We start from the raw sequence: 22,918 nt of genomic DNA on the forward strand, positions 1-22,918 counted from the left end.
CATCAACCAAGGTCCTCAACTTTAAGGGCACAACTTCGAAAGCATGGGAGATTTCATCCATCGGGCACTGCAAAACCATGCCGAAACAGACAATGTAGAGGTAATGTGGTCAACTCTGAAATCAACCTTACACAAAGCAACCAACCGCTACGTCAAATCAGTAAGCAAACAGCGAAGAAACAATAGACCACAGTGGTTCGCTGCGGAGATCTCAGACATCATAAAAAGAAGAAAAGAGCATTCATCCTCTACAAACAATCAGGGAAGCGAGAATCCAAGGAAGACTATCTGGCAAAGTCAAAAGCGGTCAAAATGGCAGTCAGGGAGGCCAAACTCCGAATAGAGGAAAACCTTGCGAAGAACATCAAGAAGGGCGATAAATCCTTCTTCCGGTATATTAGTGACAGAAAAAGAAACACAGATGGGATAGTACGCCTTAGGAAACCCGACGGGAACTATGTAGAATCGGACTCCGACAAAGCCAAACTTTTAAATTAATACTTCTCCTCAGTCTTCACTTGCGAGGCACCGGGATCCGGCCCTCAGCTGCTGACGAGGGAAAACTCGGAAGACCCTTTTCGAAATTTCGAGTTTACGCCCAGCAGTGTCTACGAGGAGCTATCAAGACTCAAGGTGAACAAAGCTATGGGACCGGACAAACTACACCCCAGGGTGCTCAGGGAGTTGAGTGACGTCCTGGCGGAACCGTTATCTGTGCTCTTCAATCTTTCCCTAAGTACAGGAAGAGTCCCGTTGGATTGGAAAATGGCTAATGTCATTCCACTCCACAAAAAGGGATGCAAGACGGAGGCTGAGAATTATAGACCGGTGAGTCTCACATCGATAGTGAGTAAACTTATGGAAACACTAATCAAACGCCAATTGGATACGATCCTGAACGAGGAGAATCTACGAGATCCCCATCAACATGGTTTTACGAAGGGAAGGTCCTGCCAATCAAATCTGATCAGCTTCTTTGACTGGGTGACAAGAAAGCTGGATATAGGGGAGTCCCTGGACATCGTGTACTTGGACTTCAGCAAAGCGTTTGATAGCGTCCCACACCGAAGGTTATTGAGCAAGATGGGTTCGATGGGACTGGGTGAAACATTAACCGCATGGGTTAGGGACTGGCTTAGAGGTAGACTTCAGAGGGTAGTGGTAAACGGTACCCTCTCCGAAACGATGGAGGTGATCAGCGGAGTGCCACAGGGCTCGGTCTTGGGCCTGAACCTATTTAACATCTTTGTAAGAGACTTGGCTGAGGGGCTTCGAGGTAAAATTACATTACTATAGTAGGCATACTATAGTAGGCATACTATAGTAGGCAACCACACAACAGATGAAAGCACAGTGCCCGGCAAAAGCACAATGCCCGACAGTATGACGCAGGACCTACTCTTGCTGGAGCATTGGTCAAAGATTTGGCAACTAAGTTTCAATGCCAAAAATTGCAAGGTCGTGCACCATCGCGGCAAAAATTCATGCAGGACTTACACCCTAAATGGTGAGATCCTAGCAAGGACTGTAGCAGAACGTGACTTGGGGGTGATCATTAGCGAAGACATGAAGACTGCCAATCAAGTGGAGAAAGCTTCATCCAGGGCTAGACAAATCATGGGCTGTATCCGTAGAAGTTTTGTCAGCCGTAAGCCCAAGGTCATAATGCTGTTGTACAGATCCATGGTGAGACCCCATAGAAACATAGAAACATAGAAAGATGACGGCAGATAAGGGCTACAGCCCATCAAGTCTGCCCATACCATTGACCACCTTTTAAGTCTACTGGCCCCCTTAACTCTACTGACCTGCTCTATTAAGTCTATCCTAGCGACCCTGTTCATTGGTATGACTCTCGCAGTGATCCCACATAGATATTCCATTTATTCTTGAAGTCTGGGATACTGCGGGCTTCGATCACCTGTACTGGAAGCTTGTTCCAATGCTCTATCACTCGTTCCGTGAAGAAGTACTTCCTGACGTCTCCATGAAACTTCCCTCCCTTGAGTTTGAGCGGATGTCCTCTTGTGTTCGAGGGTCCTTTGAGAAGAAAGATATCATCTTCCACCTCGACCCGTCCCGTGATGTACTTAAATGTCTCAATCATGTCACCCCTCTCCCTACGCTCCTCGAGGGTATAGAGCTGCAATTTGTTCAGTCTTTCTTCATACTCGAGACCCTTTAGCCCCGAGACCATCCTGGTGGCCATCCGCTGAACCGACTCAATTCTGAGCACATCTTTACGGTAATGTGGCCTCCAAAATTGCACACAGTATTCTAGATGAGGTCTCACCATGGCTCTGTACAATGGCATCATGACCTCAGGCTTCCTGTTGACGAAACTTCTCTTGATGCAACCCATCATCTGCCGTGCCTTAGATGAAGCCTTCTCCACTTGAGTAGCAGTCTTCATGTCTGCACTGATGATCACTCCCAAGTCTCGTTCTGCCGTAGTCTTGGTTAAAGTTTCACCATTCAAGGTGTAGGTTCTGCATGGATTTCCATATCCGAGATGCATGACCTTACATTTCTTGGCGTTGAAGCCCAGCTGCCAGAGGACCAACTTTCTAAAGTACGGAGGTCCTGTTCCATAGTATCCTTCAGATTGTAGCCGTTTACAGTATTGCATAGTTTGGCGTCATCAGCGAATAAGATTACCTTACCTTGAAGCCCTTGAGTCAAATCCCTAATGAATCTGGAATACTGTGTACAATTCTGGATGCCGCATTATCAAAAAGATGTGCGGAGAGTTGAGTCGGTTCAGCGAATGGCCACCAGGATGGTCTCGGGTCTCAAGGATCTCCCGTATGAGGAACAGCTGGGTAAGTTGCAGCTGTACTCACTCGAGGAACGCAGAGAGAGGGGAGACATGATCGAGACGTTCAAATATGTCACAGGCCATATCGAGGTGGAAGACCCACGGCAACAAGAGGGCATCCGTTGAAAATCAGGGGTGGGAAATTTCATGGCAACACCAGAAAATATTTCTTCACCGAAAGGATGGTTGATCGCTGAAATAATCTTCCACAACAGGTAATTGAGGCCAGCAGCGTGCCAGATTTTAAGAAAAGATGGGATTGGCATGTGGGATCTCTTCACGGAGGTAGTTAGGGGGTGGGCCATTAGTGTGGGCAGACTAGATAGGCCTTGGCCCTTTTCTGCCGTCATGTTCTATGTTTCTATGTAATTACAGGCGTTGGTTTGTGATCCACCATTTATAGTATTTTCTTAGAACTCATCCTAAATTCCTTCTGAAAGTTGTTAAGGAATTTCACCTGAATCAATCCATTGTGCCGCTTGTGTTCTTTCCAAAGCCTCATTCTCACCCTGGAGAAACTGCTCTTCATACATTGGACTGTAAGCATGCCTTGGCTTACTGTATACAGAGAACTAAGCCATACAGGTCTTCACCTTAACTGTTCATCTCTCTTGATCCTAACAGGTTGGGTTTCAGGCTAGGTCTTCCTGTAACCTAATGAGCTTTATCCCAGGACAAGCAGGCAGCCTATTCTCACATATGGGTGACGTCATCGACGGAGCCTGGATGCAGAAGCCTCGCAAGCAGACTTGCTTGTAGAAACTAGAAGTTTGAGTCAACCGCACCGCGCATGGGCGAGTCTCCTCAGTTCTCAGTTTTCCGCAAAGCCGATAAGTCTGTCTTTGACTCCTCTCTGCATTTAACTTTCTTATTTCGTGCTTTCTCTCACTGCGGTTTGTGTTAGTTTTCTTCACGAATCGCTGTGTTCTTTTGTTTCTTTTATTTCTAGTTTAAAAAAAAAAAAATTTTCATTTCTTCCGGTCGACTGGAGGGGCAGCCCAGGGGCTTTGACTTTGCGGCGGCTATTTTTCCTTCTATGTCCTGGCCAGTGCCTCAACTGCCTTGGGCCGGGCCATCAACCAAATTTGTGCAAGCGCTGTGCTACTCTTCAACCTCATGCCCGTAAACGTCATCAAATTTTAGCGGAGAAGCTTTTCGGGATGGACTCTTCAGTCACACCCTCATCTTCGAAAGCGGCCTTGGTCCACCTTCTACTGAGGGTACTCCTGCCTCCACGACTCTGACCTCAAGCATCATCAAGCCTTCCTCGTTTGCGGCGGCTCTTGCTTTGAGTACACCTGCTGTATCTTTCCTCTGGTTCCTCAGGTCAGATGGCTCAGCAGAAAGTTCCAACGGTGGTCATCATGGTTGCTAAGACTTCCAAGTCGAAGCACATTTCCACTGCCACCTTGGAACCTCCAGCCAAAGCAGGTGGTCCAGTTTCAGACGTGGATCCAACCTTCCAGCTCTACTAGACCTCCGATTCCAGACCTCGAGGACTCAACGGCTTCTATTGCTTCGTCCAAGTCTCTTTCTCTTCTTTTCTTCGTCAGATGGCTGCTGACTTGGACCTTCAGTTAGATGCTGGTTCTAAATACTCTAAGGAGTACCTCAAAGTCATGCATCTTCCTCAACCTCCTACAGAGTCACTTAAGCTTCCCCTTCATAAGCTTTTGTCTCAGACTTTTTCATGCTGCCTGGAGACTCCTTATGCAATTCGCGCTGTTACAGGCAAGTTGGACTCCAGGTATAAAACTCTAAATGCAAAGGATTTGAGAATTCACAGTTGTCTCATCAGTCCCTGCTTGTGGAGTCCTTCCTGAAGAGATCCCATCCTTCTAGAGTTTATGCTACTGTTCCTCCTGGAAAGGAAGGGAAAACCATGGACAAGTTTGGACGTCGCCTTTACCAAAATGCCATGATGTCCTCTAAAGTCCTCAATTATAATTTTCATTTTGTCACTTATTTCAAGTTCCTCATTGATCTTCTTCCAAAATTTCTCAGTTATTTAGATACACAAAAACACTTCGAATTTCAAGAAGTCATAGCTACTCTGTCACAACTCAGATTACATCTCCAGTCTTCTTATGATGCATTTGAGTTGTCTGCCAGGGTGACTGCTTGTTCTGTAGCAATACGCCGCCTAGCCTGGCTTCGCACCATAGACATGGACCCTAATCTTCAGGACCGCTTAGCTAATAATCCTTGTGCAGGCAATGACCTCTTTGATGAATCTATCGAGGCTGCCACCAAGAAATTGTTTGAACATGAAAAATCCTTTGCTTCTATTGTCAGACCAAAGCTTAAGCTAGCTCCTACCAAGCCTGCACGCTCTCCTCCTATTTTCCAGAGGCATTTTGCTCCGAGAGCAGCTTTTTACACTTGTCCGCTTCCCAAGAAACAACAAAATCAGAAGCAACAGAAATCTCAACCTTCTGCTGCACCTAAGGTTGCACAGCCTTTTTGACTGTTTAAAACAGAGCATAACCTCCACCATTCTGTCTGTGTCCTCTCTTCCCCCCATTGGAGGTTGTCTCCATCATTTTTATCACCGATGGGAGATAATTACATCCGACCTCTGGGTGCTGTCAATCATCAGGGAAGGATACTCTCTTCATTCACTAAGGTTCCACCAGAGCTTCCTCAAAGAGAGTATCCTTCAAGTCCATCCCAGACCGCCTTTCTTCTTCAGGAATCTCAAGCTCTGCTTTGTCTCCATGCCATCTAACCAGTTCCTTTGGAGCAGCAGAAAAGGGGGTTTTACTCCCGTTATTTCCTTGTTCCAAAGAAGACGGGCGATCTTCGACCCATTCTGTATCTCAGGGCTCTCAACAAATTTTTAGTCAGAGAAAAATTTTTCATGTTGTCCCTGGCGTCCTTTTATTCTCTTCTAGATCAGAATGACAGGTTATGCTCTCTGGATTTCTAGGAGGCTTATACTCATATTCCCATTCATCCGGCCTCCTGTCAATATTTCAGATTTCGGGTGGGGAATCTGCATTATCAATACAGAGTGCCTCTTGGCCTGGCTTCATCTCCCAAAGTGTTCACCAAGTTCCTAGTAGTGGTAGCAGCAGCTCTAAGGAACCATGGTCTTTAGGTGTTTTCCTACCTAGACGACTGGCTCATCAAGGATTCCACATCTCGGAGGGTTATTGTAGCGACCCGACGGATTACGTGGTTCCTACAAAGTTTGGGATTCGAAATCAATTTTCCCAAATCTCAACTTCAGCCCTCTCAGAACCTACAATTCATCGGAGCTGTTCTGGACACTCGGAGCATTCCTTCCGCAACAACGTCTGGAAGCTGTCCTTCAACTCTGTCATGCAGTGTCTTCCCGCTCTTCAATCTCAGCGAGACACATGATGGTACAACTAGGTCACATGGCCTCCACAGTACACGTGACTCCTTTTGCCAGACTTCACCTCATAATTCCTCAGTGGACCTTGGCATCTCAGTGGACGCAGGCTTGCGACCCACTATCTCAACACGGTGCTCCTTCCTTGAAGCAGTCTCTCCGCTGCTGGATGCTCTCTTCCAATCTCTCCAGAGGCTTACTGTTTCAGCTGCCCCCCCCCCCATCAGAAGGTCCTCACAACAGTTTCCTCGACCTACACTTGGGGCGCTCATCTCAATGGTCTCCGTACTCAAGGCCATTGGACTAGTATGGATCGTCGGTATAACATCAATCTGTTGGAACTCAGAGCAATCATCAATGCTCTCAAAGCTTTTCAACATCTTCTTCACGACCAGGTAGTCCTCATTCGGACGGAAAATCAAGTTGCTATGTACTATGTCAACAAACAGGGAGGGACGGGATCTTCCTCCCTTTGTCAAGAAGCTCTGAAGATTTGGGACTGGGCAAGCCATCACAACACCTTCCTCAAAACCGTCTACATCCAAGGGGCGAGCAATTGCTTAGCGGACAACTTGAGTCGTCTTCTGAAACCTCATGAATGGACACTCCATTCCTCGCCTCTACATCACATTTTTTCACAGTGGGGAACGCCTCAGATAGACCTCTTTGCAGCCCCCCACAACCACAAACTGCCTCAGTTCTGCTCCAGGATATATTCTCCTCATCGCCTCGAGGCAGATGCTTTCCTACTGGAATGGAGGAATCTCTTCCTGTATGTATTCCCTCCGTTCCGTCTCATTCTCAAGACTCTTGTCAAGTTGAAGAACGCTCATGCTGATTGCTCCTCGGTGGCTGAGACAACCTTGATACTCGCTTTTAATTCAGCTCAGCAGCAGGGAGCCATATCTTCTGCCAGTTTTTCCGTCTCTGCTTACACAGAGTCAAGGATCTCTGCTTCATCCCTACCTACAGTCTCTACACCTGACAGCTTGGTACCTCTCAACATAACTCCTCTTCAGTTTTCTCAACCTGTAAGAGACATTTTAGAGGCTAGACAGTGCTACCACCAAAAATGGACTAGATTTTCTACGTGGTACATGTCTCGCGATAAGGAGGCTCAACATTCCTCCTTATTTTCTGTGCTAGATTATCTTTTGCACTTATCCACCTCTAGTCTCAAGTCTACATCGATTCGAGTCCATCTCTGTGCAATTGCTGCTTTCCATCAGCCTATTGAAGGGAAACCCCTCTCTGCTCATCCGGTGGTTTTTAGATTCATGAAAAGGACTTTTCAATGTCAAACCTCCTCTCAAACCACCTTCAGTAGTTTGGGATCTCAATGTGGTTCTTGCTCACTTGATGAAGCCTCCATTTGAACCAATGTCTATGGCTCATCTGAAGTATCTCACTTGGAAAGTGGTGTTTCTCATTGCTTTCACATCTGCTCGAAGAGTCAGTGAGCTGCAAGCTTTAGTTGCTGATCCACCTTTCACTGTGTTCCATCATGACAAGGTGGTCCTTCGTATTCATCCTAAAATCTTAAAGTGGTTTTAGAATTTCATCTTAACCAATCCATTGTTCTTCCTGTGTTTTTTCCAAGGCCTCATTCTCACCCTGGAGAATCAACTCTTCATACTCTGGACTGTAAGCGTGCTTTGGCCTTCTATTTGGAACACATCAAACCACACAGAACTGCTCCTCAACTTTTTGTCTCCTTCGATCCAAACAAGTTGGGACATCCAATCTCTAAGCATACCATCTCCAACTGGATGGCTGCTTGTATCTCTTTCTGCTATGCCCAGGCTGGATTACAACTACAGAGTCGAGTCACAGCCCATAAAGTCAGAGCAATGGCAGCTTCAGTAGCTTTCCTCAGATCTACACCTATTGAGGAAATTTGCAAAGCTGCTACTTGGTCCTTGGTTCATACTTTCACCTCTCACTATTGTATGGATACTTCCTCCAGACGGGATGGCAATTTTGGCCAGAGAGTATTGCAAAATGTATTCTCCTAAGTTGCCAACGTTTCCACCATCCCATTCTGGTTAGCTTGGAGGTCACCCATATGTGAGAATAGGCTGCTTGCTTCTCCTGGGATAAAGCACAGTTACTTACCGTAACAGGTGTTATCCAGGGACAGCAGGCAGCTATTCTCATAACCCACCTACCTCCCCTGGTTGGCTTCTCTGCTAGCTATCTGAACTGAGGAGACATGCCCTGCGATGGGCAGGAAGGCACTCGCGCATGCGCGGTGCAGTTGACTCGAAACTTCTAGTTTCTACAAGCAAGTCTGCTTGCGAGGCTTCCGCATCCGGGCTCCGTCGATGACATCACCCATATGTGAGAATAGCTGCCTGCTGTCCCTGGATAACACCTGTTACGATAAGTAACTGTGCTATTTCCACATGGTTAGCAACCTGCATTTCCTTTTGCTATGTTCTGGCTGGGATGCAGCTCAAGGGTTGTGTTGCACACTGTCCGAGCTATGGCAGCATCAGTGGGTTTTTTGTGCTCCACTCCCATTGAAGATATTTGCAAAGCAGCTGCTTGATCCTCAATTCACACATTTACATTTCACTACTGTCTAGAATCCTATTCCAGACAAGATGGTCGTTTCGGCCGAGCAGATTTACAGATTTTATTTTCTTCCTAATGGCCAATCCTCCCACCATCCTGTTCAGTAAGCTAGGGAGTCCTACATGTGAGAATATGCTGCCTGCTTGTCCAAGGATAAAGCACAGTTACTTACTGTAACAGGTGTTACCCAGCGACAGCAGGCAGATATTGTCACATCCCTCCCATCTCCTCTGGTTGGCTTCTTAGCTTGCTTATGGAACTGAGGAACTGCGAGCCAAAGTCAGGCGGGAAGGCACTTGTGTGTGCGTGCAAGCAGTCTCGAAGCTTCTTAAGAAGTTAAAGTGACAGTACACTTTTAGCACTGTCTGTACTTGGCTGCGTGGATGACGTCACTCACATGTGAGACTATCTGCTTGCTGTCCCCGGATAACACCTGTTACAGAAAGTAACTGTGCTATGCCTAGGCACCGCTAGATGGGATTTTATAAATGGTGTCTAACAACTGATTGACAACTGCGTCAAGCGGCACCTACAATGTAGGCATCGTTTATAGAATCTGGCCCTTAATGTTTTCCTGGCAGTTATGCACAGCAGGCATGCTTAACTGTAGGTGCTCGGTTCATGAATTGCCCTTTAAATTTTGGTGGCCTTATTAACAACTTAAAAATGTAGTAGTGAATCAATTATGTCTGCTGTATTCACTATTTTCATTATTTTTAATCTGTTAACTATGCATTAATAGTTGCAGAAAGATGTAGGGGCTGTGTCAGCTTTGCATTACTTAAGGATTCTTTGAAACATACAGTTTGACCAGGGGTGCCTAAGCTTTTGCACATAACTGATTTTATGATTTGCTGTATATATTTTAAAGCTTTCTCTTTTTTTTATCAGGAGGAATTTTCATTTATTAAAATATGAGACACAATCAAATCTGCTGTCAGACACCTCCCACTGTTACTATTCACGTAAAATCAAGTGCATCTAGATCACATCAGCCAAAGAAAGCAGTTCAGCTGAAGCGGACTATTTTTAAAGAAAATCAACAAAGTTCTGAAAGAAACGCTAACAATAACAAGTCAAAACGTGCTAGAGGCCCATGCCTCATTATTCAGCGCCAAGAAATGACTGCTTTCTTTAAATTATTTGGTATGTTAATAATTATTCATATACTATTTGCTCAGTGTACTAAAATATTTTGCATGTTTGTGAAAGGCTCATATTTTATCCCAGGACAAACATGCAGCACATTCTCACATGTGGGTGATGTCATCCACGGAGCCCCGGTATGGACAGTTGCTAAAGTGTACATGCACTTTAAGAACTTTAGAAAGTTCATGACTGACTGCATCGCTCGTTCACAATTGCCTTCCCGCCCGATGTAGGCATGCAGCTCCTCAGTTCTTAGTTTTCTGTGAAGCTAAGAAGTCGTGTTTCAACGTTCTGTGTTCAACTTTTGCCTTCCCACTCACACGTTCAATTCTTTTTCTTTGTGTTCTTGTTATAAAAAAAATAAATAATAAGTAGTATATTTTTTTCTTCTGTGTTAGCCTTCAGGCATTTCTTTCAATGGCGGGGCTTTCTTTTTCGCCTTTGCCTTCGGCTTTCGATGTGGCTGAGGCAGTTTTTCCTTCCATGTCACATCCATTAACCAGCTTTAAAAAGTGTGGCAGGTGCCAGCACACTATTTTTCTCACCGACCCGCATAAATGGTGTATACAATGTTGGGTTGCTTAAAAGATGACCGCTGAATAGAAAGGACCCCACTGGAGGACCTGTGGCTTTTAGAGGTGGAGACACTGGCAGCCGGCTAGTGGGTGACGCTTGATGGAGGATTTCGCAGGTGACAGTGGTGCTCCCAACGCCGGAGAAGCTGAAAGTGAAGGAGGTGATGGATGAGGGAGGTACAGTAGTCGGTCTTCTCGTTTTTTCCTGCTCCTTTTGGCTTGGCTAAGGAATTGGGTTTAATTTCCTCTGTAGCTCCTTGTGACTCTGGGCAAAGTCACTTAATCCTCCCTCTTCTGCGTCTACTTACTACCGGTACAAGTTTTGGGGATGTGGAACAAATCGTCCGAGCTTCTATTGTTTTCTATGGGGAAATGTGCTTTGATATACGAGTACTTTGGATTACAAGCATGCTTCTAGAACGAATTATGCTTGCAAACAAAGGTACCACTATATTCTGCTGAATTTATTGAGACTATGGACTATAAACATCCTCCCAAGGAGCTTATTAAACTTCCTTTGCAGGCCATGAGGAGATTGGCATGGCTTAGAATTACGGATATGGATATTAACCTCCCAAGATCGCCTGTCTCAGAAATGAACTCTTTGGGGACACCATTGAGAATGCAACTTAAAAGCTCTCTGCACTCGAAAAATCTTGGAATTCTTTACTTAAGCCTAGGGGGAGAGGGGGGTTCTTGCTTCTCAGGGCACATAAGAGTCCAGGGCCCTGAGCTGGCTGTGTCTGTTTTCTTTTTGTTGTTGGGATTGGAGATAGGTGTATCATATTAGCCATTTTGTTTGAAAACCTGATGATGATTCTTTATTCTGTGGTCTGTTACATTTCTGTTTATGTAGGGGTTACCATGGTATGAATGGCCATTTTATATTGTCTTTCTTTTTATTCTCATCAATAAAAAAATTGTTTCAATCCTTACTTAAGCCTAAACCCAAGTTATCTACTACCAGACCTTACAAACCCTCTTTTTCTTACCTGAAGCGTTACCCAGTAAAATCATCTGCTTCTTCTAGACCACAACAAAAGAAACAAAAGCAGCAGCATCTTCAAAAACCTCAGACGTCTGCACCTTCAAAATCTACTCAGTCTAGAGAGCATAGTTTCCATCAATTTACATCTGACTATTCCTCTTCCCATTGGAAGTCATCTGCAACATTACTATCACCGTTGGCAATCACCTCCAACCTCTGGGTTCTCAATATCATTTGAGAAGGTTACTCTCATCATTTTCTCACCATCCCTCCATATCATACTCCAAGACAGTCTCCTTCCAACACTCTACAGTCCTCTTTTCTTCTTCAGGAAATCGATTCCCTACTCCTTCTCAATGCCATTATGAAGGTTCCTTTGGACCAGCAAAACAAGGGATTTTACTCCCGATATTTTCTTGTTCCAAAGAAGATGGGAAGCCTTTGACTGATATTAGACCTCAGAGCTCTCAACAAATTTCTTGTCAAAGGAAAGTTTCAGATATTATCTCTGGCATCTCTGTATCCCCTCTTGGATCGCAACGATTGGCTATGCTCTCAAGGAAGCCTACACTCATATTTCAATTCAGCCAACATCCCAGAAGTTCCTCAGATTTTGAATAGCATACCACCACTATCAATAGAAGGCATCTTCTCCCAGAGTATTCATAAGAACATAACATAAGCATAAGAACATAAGCAATGCCTCTGCTGGGTCAGACCTGAGGTCCATCGTGCCCAGTAGTCCGCTCTTGCGGCGGCCCAACAGGTCCAGGACCTGTGCAGTAATCCTCTATCTATACCCCTCTATCCCCTTTTCCAGTAGGTAATTATACAATCTTTTCTTAAACCCCATTACCGTACTCGGCCCTATTACGTCCTCTGGAAGCGCATTCCAGTTGTCCACCACACGTTGGGTAAAGAAGAACTTCCTAGCATTCGTTTTGAACCTGTCCCCTTTCAACTTTTCCGAGTGCCCTCTTGTTCTTTTATTTTTTGAAAGTTTGAAGAATCTGTCTCTCTCCACTTTCTCTATGCATTTCATGATCTTGTAAGTTTCTATCATATCCCCTCTAAGTCTCCTCTTCTCCAGAGAAAAGAGACCCAATTTCTCCAATCTCTCAGCGTATGAAAGGTTTTCCATACCTTTTATCAGACGTGTCGCTCTCCTCTGGACCCTTTCGAGTAACGCCATATCCTTCTTAAGATACGGCGACCAAAATTGGACGCAGTACTCCAGATGCGGACGCACCATCGCCCGATACAACGGCAGAATAACTTCTTTCGTTCTGGTCGCAATGCCCTTCTTGATTATACCAAGCATTCTATTCGCTCTCTTAGCGGCCGCTGCGCACTGTGCCATCGGCTTCATTGTCATGTCCACCATTACCCCCAAGTCCCTTTCATTCAATAATATCCCTCCCATCGTATAGTTGTACCTCAAGTTTCTGCTTCCCATATGTAATACTTAGCATTTCTCAACATTGAACTCCATCTGCCACCTCGTCGCCCATTCCCCTAGCTTGTTCAAGTCCCTTTGCAATTCTTCGCAGTCCTCTATAGTCCGAGCACCACTAAATAGTTTGGTGTCGTCTGCAAATTTTATTATCTCACACTTTGTCCCTGTTTCTAGATCATTTATGAATATATTAAATAGCAGCGGCCCAAGCACCGAGCCCTGCGGTACACCACTCGTGACCCTCCTCCAGTCCGAGTAGTGGCCTTTCACTCCTACCCTTTGCTTTCTACCTTCCAACCAGTTTCTGATCCATCTATGTACATCTCCTTCCACCCCATGGTTCTTCAGTTTCCAGAGTAGACGTTCATGGGGCACCTTATCAAAGGCTTTTTGGAAATCTAGATATATGATGTCTATGGGGTCTCCTCTGTCCATTTGTTTGTTAACTCCCTCGAAGAAGTGCAATAAGTTCGTTAGGCACGATCTCCCCTTGCAGAAACCATGTTGGCTGGTTATCAGAAGTTCGTTCCTTTCAAAATGTTCATCAATGTTTTCTTTTATCAGAGCTTCCACCATTTTTCCCGGAACCGAGGTCAGACTCACTGGTCTGTAGTTTCCAGGGTCACCTCTTGATCCCTTTTTAAAATGCCTGGTAGTAATAGCAAGTGCCTGGTAGTAATAGCAGCGGCTTTGAGGTCCCAGGGACTTCAAGTTTTTCCTTATCTGGATGACTAGCTCATCAAGAAACCTTCATCTCAAGGGGTGCTTCTAGCAATACATCAGAATCTGGGGTGGATGCTCTCTCCCAGTCTTTCCAGAGGATTGATGTTCCACACGCCCCCCTCACCAGAAGGTTCTCACAACGGATTTGTCAACCTATGCTTGGGTAGCTCATCTAAATGGCTTATGCACTCAAAGTCCACCAGGGATTGTTGCCATCATATACTATGTTTCCCTGAAAATAAGACAGTATCTTATATTCATTTGGGGCCCAAAAAAGGCACTAGGTCTTATTTTCAGGGTATGCACATGACTATCTCTCCCTTTCTCTCCTTTACCTCAATTCTTCCTCTTTCCTTTCTCTCCCCCACATGTGCAGCATCTTTCCTCACCTCCCTCCCTCCCATCCCCCTGTGCAGCAGGTTTGCCCAGCTTCTATCTCTCCCTCCCATCCCTCGTGCAGCATAACCCGTGCCCGGCTTCTATCCTTCCCACCCTTCCATCCCTCGGGCAACAGAACCCTTGCCCAGCTTCTATTCTTCCTTCCCTCCCTCCCATCCCTCGTGCTCATAACCCTTGCCCGGCTTCTATCCTTCCCACCCTCCCATCCCTCGGGCAGCAGAACCCTTGCCCAACTTCTATCCTTCCCTCCCTCCTATCTCTTGTGCAGCATCCCTTGTGCAGCAGAACCCTTGAGCACCCCCCCATCCCCACCATGCAGCCAAACCCCTGTTGACCCTCCATCCTTCCCTCCCCACTGACCGCAAGCGAGCCCTACCTTCAATCAAAGCAGCTTTGGGCCGGCAGCACTCTAAACAGGGTGCTTGGCCTTATCCATTGGGGATTTCACTCTGCCACGTTACTAATGACGTTATCAGTAACGCGGCAGAGTGAAATCCCCAACGGACAATGCCAAGCAACATGTTTAGAATGCTGCCGGCCCGACGCTGCTTCGGTTGAAGATACGGCTCACTCGCAGTCAGCAGGGAGGGAAGGATGGAGGGTCAGCAGGGGTTTAGCTGCACGGGGGGGGGGGGGGGTTGAAGAGTTGCCGGTGAATCCCGGGACTAGGGCTTATTTTTGGGGTAGGGCTTATATTAAGACCTACCCCGAAAATGATGCTAGGTCTTATTTTCGGAGTAAGTCTTATTTTCAGGGAAACACAGTAAATCTGTTGGAACTCAGAGCGATTTTCAATTCCCTCAAGGCTTTTCAGCATCATCTACAAGATCAAGGTCTCCTTGTCTGTACGGAAAATCAAGAAGCCATGTACTATGTAAACATGCAAGGAGAACAGGATCTTTCTTTCTTTGTCAAGAAGCTCAAAAGATTTGAAATTGTGCAATTCTTCACAACATCTTCCTGAAAGCTATTTACATTCAGGGGAAACAGAATTCTTTAGTGGACAAACTTAAGCTGCATTATTCAACCTCACAAATGGACACTAAACTCATCAGCTCTCCATCCTATCTTCTCTCAATGGGGGATGCCTCAAGTAGACCTTTTGCATATTCCCACAACCACAAAATACAGTACCCCGCTTTTGCTCCAGACTATATTTGCCTCATCGCCTAGAAGTAGATGCTTGTCTCCTGGATTGGATGCACAAGTTCTTTTATGTGTTTTCACCTTTCCCTCTTGTTCTCAAGGTGCTTGTCAAGCTCAAACAGGAGTCTGCCACCATGATTCTGGTAGCTCATTGGTGGCCCAGACAACCATGGTTCTCCCTTCTACTTCAACTCAGCATCAAGGAGTCAATAGCTCTGCCAATTTTTCCATCTCTTCTTACTCAGGTTCTCTTCTACATCCCAACCTGCAGTCTTTGCATCTGACAGCTTGGTATCTCTCGGGCTGACTTCAAGTAACCTACAGTTCTTTCAGTCTGTAAGAGACATCTTGGATGCTTTCAGAAAACCAACCACCAGACAGTATTATACTCAAAAATGGACCCGGTTTTCTACTTGGTGCAATCTTTACCATCAGGAACCAAAATCCACCTCTCTTTCTTCAGTTTTGGACTACCTCCTGCATTTGTCGCATTCTGGCCTCAAGTCCACTTCCATTAGAGTCCATCTCAGTGCTTTTTATCAACCAGTAGATGGAAAACCTCTCACTGCTCCTCCTGTGGTTTCCAGATTCATGAATGGTCTTTTCAATGTCAAACCACCTCCAGTAGTTTGGGATCTTAATGAACATAAGAATTGCCTGTTGCTGAGTCAGACCAGTGGTCCATCGTGCCCAGCAGTCCGCTCACGTGGCGGCCCTTAGGTTAAAGACCAGTGCCCTAACTGAGACTAGTCTTACCTGCGTACGTTCTGGTTCAGTAGGAACTTGCCTAACTTTGTCTTAAATCCCTGGAGAGTATTTTCCCCTATAACAGCCTCCGGAAGAGTGTTCCAGTTTTCTACCACTCTCTGGGTGAAGAAGAACTTCCTTATGTTTGTATGGAATCTATCCCCTTTTAACTTTAGAGAGTGCCCTCTCGTTCTCTCTTCCTTGGAGAGGGTGAACAACCTGTCTTTATCTACTAAGTCTATTACCTTCATTATCTTGAATGTTTCGATCATGTCCCCTCTCAGTCTCCTCTTTTCAAGGGAGAAGAGGCCCAGTTTCTCTAATCCAGGGGTGTCAAAGTCCCTCCTTGAGGGCCGCAATCCAATCGGGTTTTCAAGATTTCCTCAATGAATATGCATGAGATCAATTTGCACTGCTTTCATTGTATGCTAATACATCTCATTGGGGAAATCCTGAAACCCTAACTGGATTGTGGCCCTCAAGGAGGGACTTTGACATCTCTGCTCTAATCTCTCACTGTACGGCAACTCCTCCAGCCCCTTAACCATTTTAGTCACTCTTCTCTGAACCCTTTCGAGTAGCACTGTGTCCTCCTTCATGTACGGCGACCAGTGTTGGATGCAGTATTCCAGGTGAGGGCGTACCATGGTGCGGTACAGTGGCATGATAACTTTCTGCAATCTGTTTGTGATCCCCTTATTAATCATTCCTAGCATTCTGTTCACCCTTTTTGCCGCCGCCGCACATTGCGCAGACGGCTTCATCGACTTGTGGTACTTACTAGACTGATGAAGCCTCTGTTTGAACCAATGTCTTCGGCTCATCTCAAATTTCGTACTTGGAAAGTAGTTTTCCTCATTTCTCCAACTTCTGCTTGCAGAGTCAGTGAACTTTGAGCGTTAGTGGCCGATCCACCATTTATAGTATTCCATTATGACAAGGTGGTGCTCCGCACTCATCCAAAGTTCTTACAGAAAGTTGTCATGGAGTTTCATCTGATCAGTCGATTGTTCTTCCAGTATTTTTTCCCAAGCTTCATTCTCATCCTGGAGAAACAGCTCTTCATATTCTAGAGTGCAAACAAGTATTAGCCTACTATTTGCAACGGACTAAATCACATAGATGATCTCCACAGCTTTTTTCTCTTTTGATCCTAATCAAGTTGGGGCATCCAAAAGAACAATTTCCAATTGGTTGGCTGCTTGCATCTCGTTTTGTTATGCTCAGGCTGGGCTGCAACTGGAGAGTCGTGTCACTGCCCATAAGGTTCGAACTATGGCAGCTTCAGTGGCTTTTCTTTGCTCTACCCCTATTGATGAAATCTGCAAAGATGCTACTTATCTCTCAGTGCGGTCTGTCACAAACTTTCTAAAGTTCTTAAAGTGCATGTACACTTTAGCAGCTGTCTGTACTGGGGCTCCATGGATGACGTCACCCACATGTGAGAATATCTGCCTGCTGTCCCTGGATAACACCTGTTATGGTAAGTAACTGTGCTTTCTTATCTTCCATCGCTTGTGCTGTGTTAATATTTCTCCATTGATAATCAGAATGATGCCTTCCTGACAGTACCAGCAAGGTTTTTTCAGGAAAAAAATTGAAACTTTCACATGTATGCACAAGCATCCCTGCTCCCCACTCCTTCATGTATGAAGGAGTGGGAAGTAATTTTTCTGTGCTAGTACATGGTCATGTCAGGGCACTGTTGACATTTTTCCTCAGTGGACAAAATTAATTAATTGAATTAAAAAATTTCTGGTGAATTTATTTTTCTCCGAGGACAAGCAAGCATATACAGTGCTCCCCTGGTCATTCATGGTCGGTGATTCGCGGTCCCAGTCATTTGCGGTATTTTCCGACCGTGAGTGACCGGGCAGGAGAGGGCAGCTGAAGAGGCAGGAGAGAGCAGCCGGAGTGTCGGCGAGTGAAGGAAATCACTCGTAGTATGCTCCGATCACCTCTTCCTGCACTAAAGTCAGGCCTCACCAATCAGGAGCTGCATGTCAAAGCAGCTCCTGATTGATGAGGCCCGACTTTTTAAGTTTTTTCAGCACCCTGGAATGCATCTTATTATTGAGCTGCTTAATTAAATTCTATTAAGGTACTGGGTATATTAGACTTTTATAGAGTTCCTTAAGATAATTTGTATGCTTTATTTAGTGTTTTAGTCTTATCAAGTAATGAAATGTAATAAGAATATATAATAACCAGTTCACCTGTTGTCCTAAGTAGTCTTTAAATTATTTAAATTAAGACTATAAGTAAAGGAAATGAGGTAGGGGTGGGAGGGAATGCAGACTAAGCCAGACAGAAAGTTTGTTTAAAAACTATAGCAGGATTTTACTCTATGGAAACTAGTTAAGTAAAGTTTGCTCTTTTAAGATCTAAAACTATCTTTATAAAGGAACCTATAGTTTATCTTTTATCTCCAAAATTAGCAAAGCTCAGAGCAAAATAATGTAGAGTCATGTAAAACAAATTAGGACACCCTATGAAGTATTCTGTTCTTTCTTAAGAAATGTTCACATATCGATGTCAAATCTTTATTTAACTCTAGAAAAGAAAGTGATGTAATTGCAGGTAAACAACAAAAATTTTCTTTGATTTACTCGTGAATCAAAGATATCCACAAAAATGTGTATTCTAACTGAGGAATAAATTAGGACACTCTCACATATCCTTCCACTTAAAGTGGTTGAAATCACACACAGGTGTATCATATCGGGTGTACATGATTAGAACATCATTACTCAGCATTTTGAAGGAGGTTTGCCCTACTTAAACCTCAGACATTTAGTTTGGTGTGCTCGTGACTGCTGCGGTGAGATGGTGAGATCAAAAGAGCTGACTGAGGCCTTCAGAAAGAAGATTGTAGCAGCTTATAAGTCTGGTAAGGGATTTAAAGAGATCTCAAAAGAATTTGACCCCAGAGCAGACCGCAAGATGCTAAAAGAAGTCTCCAAAAACCCTAAAATGTCATCAACGGGACTTCTTGCTACTGTTGATGTGAAAGTGCATGCCTCTACAATCAGAAAGAGAGTGCACAAATTTAACTTGCATGGGAGGTGTGCAAGGAGGAAACCTTTACTCTCCAAGAGAAACATCAAGGCCAGACTGAAGTTTGTTAGAGAGAACGTAGACAAACACCAGGACTTCTGGAACAGTGTTCTATGGACAGATGAGTCTAAAATTGAATTATTTGGACACCAGAGAAGAGGACATGTTTTGCGTACACCAAATACAGCATTCCAGGAAAAGAACTTCATACCAACTGTGAAGCATGGAGGTGGAAGTGTCATGGTTTGGGGATGCTTTGCTGCCCCAGGACCTGGACAGCTCACCATCATAGAATCCACCATGAATTCTATCATATATCAGAGGGTGCTTGAGGAACATGTGAGACCATCTGTAAGAAAATTAAAGCTGAAGCGGAACTGGAACACAACAATGACCCAAAACATAGCAGTAAATCCACCAAGGACTGGCTGAAAACTAAGAAATGGAGAGTCCTGAAGTGGCCGAATCAAAGCCCTGACCAAAATCCCATTGAGATGCTGTGGGGTGATTTGAAATCGGCTATACATGCAAGAAACCCCTGAGACATCTCACAGCTGAAAAAATTCTGCATTGAGGAGTGGGCCAAACTTTCCTCTAACCGATGTCAGAGACTGGTAGATGGCTACAAGAAGTGTCTCACTGCAGCTATTTCAGCCAAAGGGGGTAACACTAGCTACTAGCATGTAGAGCAGTGGTTCCCAAACCTGTCCTGGGGGGACCCCCAGCCAGTCAGGTTTTCAAGATATCCCTAATGAATATGCATGAGAGAGATTTGCATACCTGTCACTTCCATTATATGCAAATCTCTCTCATGCATATTCATTAGGGATATCTTGAAAACCTGACTGGCTGGGGGTCCCCCAGGACAGGTTTGGGAACCACTGATGTAGAGTGTCCTAATTTATTCCTCAGTTAGAATACACATTTTTGTGGATATCTTTTGTTTCATGAGTAAACCAAGGAAAATGTTTGTTGTTTACCTGCAATTACATCACTTTCTTTATCCCAGGACAAGTAGACAGCATATTCTCACATGTGGGTGACATCATTCACGGAGCCCTGGTATGGACAGCTTCAAAAATGCACTGCCACTTTAAGAAATTGAGAAAGGTTGTGAACTGCTAGCACAGCGCATGCGCAAGTGACTTCCTGCCCAATGCCGCTTGTGGCTCCTCAGTTCTTAGTTTTCCACGGAGCTAAGAAGTTTTTGTTGTTCATATCTTTGCATTTTCCCTTCCCACTCACCTGACTATTTTCTATGTGTTTTATTTACTTTCTTTTACTATTAGTTTTTTTTTAAAAAAAATCTGAGGACATTGTTTTCCTCGCCGAAGCCTCTTCGTTTTCCTCAGCCATTGAATTCAATTTGGCTGAGTCAACATTTCTGTCGTGTCCAGCTGCTAACCGGTTTTAAAAGTGTTGCAGGTGCCAATGGCAGATTTCTATCATTGACCCCCCCACATAGTTGGTGCTTACAGTGCCTTGGCCCTGTACACCATGTTGAATCCTGCACACCGTGTTCTACCCTGCAAAAGTGTAGTATCAAGAATTGAAAGTTCCAACAAGAAAAGTTATTCGGCATCAACATGGACACCGAGAAGACATCACAGCCTTCCACATCGAAAGCATCTACTTTGACTTCGGCTTCGGGTGACATTGCTCCATCGGGTAAGCCAGCTAAAAAACCTCCAGCTCCCCAACAGGTCTCACAGGTCAACCTTGCATCGAGTCTCTTGATGTCGACCAAGCGACTGGCTTCTCCTTCGAGGTGTGCATCCTCTTTGAGGTCATCCTCTCCGAGGCCAGACACAGCACCGATGGTACCGGCAGAATGCCAAAAGGTACCGGTGATCTCATACCATGGAAAACACGAATCGCTTTTCCAAGTCAGTGACATGTTCAAATTCCTTACTCCGACACTGTCTCTATCGGTATTGGCCCAGCCTGAGCATAAAGCCACCAGGTCCTGCGGTACCGATACTGAATCACCGGTGCAACATAGACGTTCTATGTTCAAACACAGCTTGTCTCATTGCAGAACCCATTCTCCATCATAGTCTCGATCCATTTTTTTGAGGCATCAGTGTTCTTCCTCATCATCTCAGTGATCCAAGTCCCGTCAGCATCGGTCATCCTCAGCTGCTTTGAAGCAAAAACATCGCTCTCCTTCCCACTCTTCAAAGCATAAAGGGAAGTCACATCATACATCGTCATCTTCATCGGATTGACACTGGCCTTGACATCACCATCAATCCCAACACATTCCTTTGCCAAATGACTTAGACTTGGACTTACATACAGTCTGACTCGGCGTATGATGTCCCTGAGTCCACTACAGGGGCTTACGATACTTCTTCTGTAAAGTCTCCTCTGAAATTTCCTACTGAAAGACTTTCTTTCACAAAATTTATTAGGCAATTAGGCAAAGAGCTTCCAGTCAAATTAGAAGCTGATTCTGCCTACAGTGCTGAATATTTTTGAGGCCTTGACTATGATGAGCCTCCTAAAGAACTTCTTTAACTACCATTACATGGTATTTTCATAGAGACTCTTCATAAGAACTGTTACATAATAACAATTACAGTGGCCCCCCAGAAAATTGAACTCTTTATACAAAATCATTTCTTCTCCTAGTTTTGACAAACCACAACTCCTGCATCAGTCCCTGGTGGTAGAGTCGACTTTGAAGTTTCAAGTTTCAAGTTTATTTATTCTTGATGAATCGCCTATATAAATTGCTAGGCGATGTACAATGAAATAACATGTATTAATAAGTGAAACAAGTACAATATTAATAGTGACATAAAAAACAAATTTGTTGTTAGATAAAATATAACATACTTTACAAACTGATTGTAAACCTAATTTAAAATAATGTGTGGGTAAAACATACATGACATGTGTGGTTAAGTAGGGGAGTAGTTACAGTTTTTGATAGAAGAGAAGAAAAAACATAAAAGGGAAAAACAAAAGGTGGGTAATAATGGCTGTGTTAAAAAAAAACAAGAAAAATAAAAAATATAAAACTCTATAATGATTATAAAATTATCTCCATCTCCATCCAGAGTCTATGTCTCAATGCCACCAGAGTGTGAAAAGTGCTCTATGGACAAGTTTGGCCGTTGCTTGTACCAAAATTCCATGAGTCCTAAACTACAAAATTCTATATTTCCTGCTATGTCAAGAATCTGGTTAAGAAATTGTCTTCTTTTCATAGGTATATTCCTTTACAACAATTACAGGATTTTTGTCACATCTCTCGCACCCTTGCCTTGGCTAGAAGGTACATGGCGAGATCTGCTTAATGCCTTTGAATTATCTTCCATAGCCTTGGCTGTATCAGTAGCAATGAAACTTCTTGCATAGCTCAGGGTCTTTGATATGGATATCAATCTTCAGGATAGATTGGTTAACATTCCGTGCTTGGGTGATGAGCTATTTGGTGACTGTTGAAAAATGCTACCCAAAAGCTCATTGACCATAAGAAACATTTGGATGCTTTGGTTAAATCCAAGAGTAAGCCTTCAACATCTAAGACTTTCAAGCTGTTTTCTTCCTATCAGAGGCATTTTTCTTCCAAACCAGCTGCTCCCCCTGGACCACAGCAGAAGAAGCAGAAACAACAGCGTCCTCAAAAATCTCAATTAGCAGCTCCCCAAAAGCCTGCTCAGTCTTTTTGACATGCTTCTCAAGAGCATAGCCTCTATTCCTCTATCTCAGCCTCTTCCTCAACCCATTGGAGGCCAGCTTCAACTGTACTATCTTCGCTGGGAACTGATTACCACAGACCTCTGGGTACTAACAGTTATTTGAGAGGGATACTCTCTTCACTTCATCGATATTCCTCCAGACTATCCTCCAAGAGAGTTTTCTTTCATCCCTCAGCAGACATCCCTTCTTCTTCAGGAGATAGAATCCCTTCTCC

At 44.5% G+C, this 22,918-nt stretch overlaps 1 protein-coding gene across 2 annotated transcripts in view; it reads left to right on the forward strand.

Moving 5' to 3' along the window:
* The window catches only part of SPDYA (speedy/RINGO cell cycle regulator family member A), a 182,092-nt gene that overhangs the window by 25,951 nt on the left and 133,223 nt on the right, over positions 1-22,918 (forward strand). For both annotated transcript variants that reach the window (XM_033935976.1, XM_033935974.1), the window contains exon 2: positions 9,645-9,899. In XM_033935976.1, the coding sequence (XP_033791867.1) occupies positions 9,668-9,899 (232 nt within the window). In that variant the 5' untranslated portion in view covers positions 9,645-9,667. The remainder of the gene's footprint in view (positions 1-9,644; positions 9,900-22,918) is intronic.

Source organism: Geotrypetes seraphini, chromosome 3, assembly GCF_902459505.1.
Source record: "Geotrypetes seraphini chromosome 3, aGeoSer1.1, whole genome shotgun sequence".
NCBI lineage: Eukaryota > Metazoa > Chordata > Amphibia > Gymnophiona > Dermophiidae > Geotrypetes > Geotrypetes seraphini.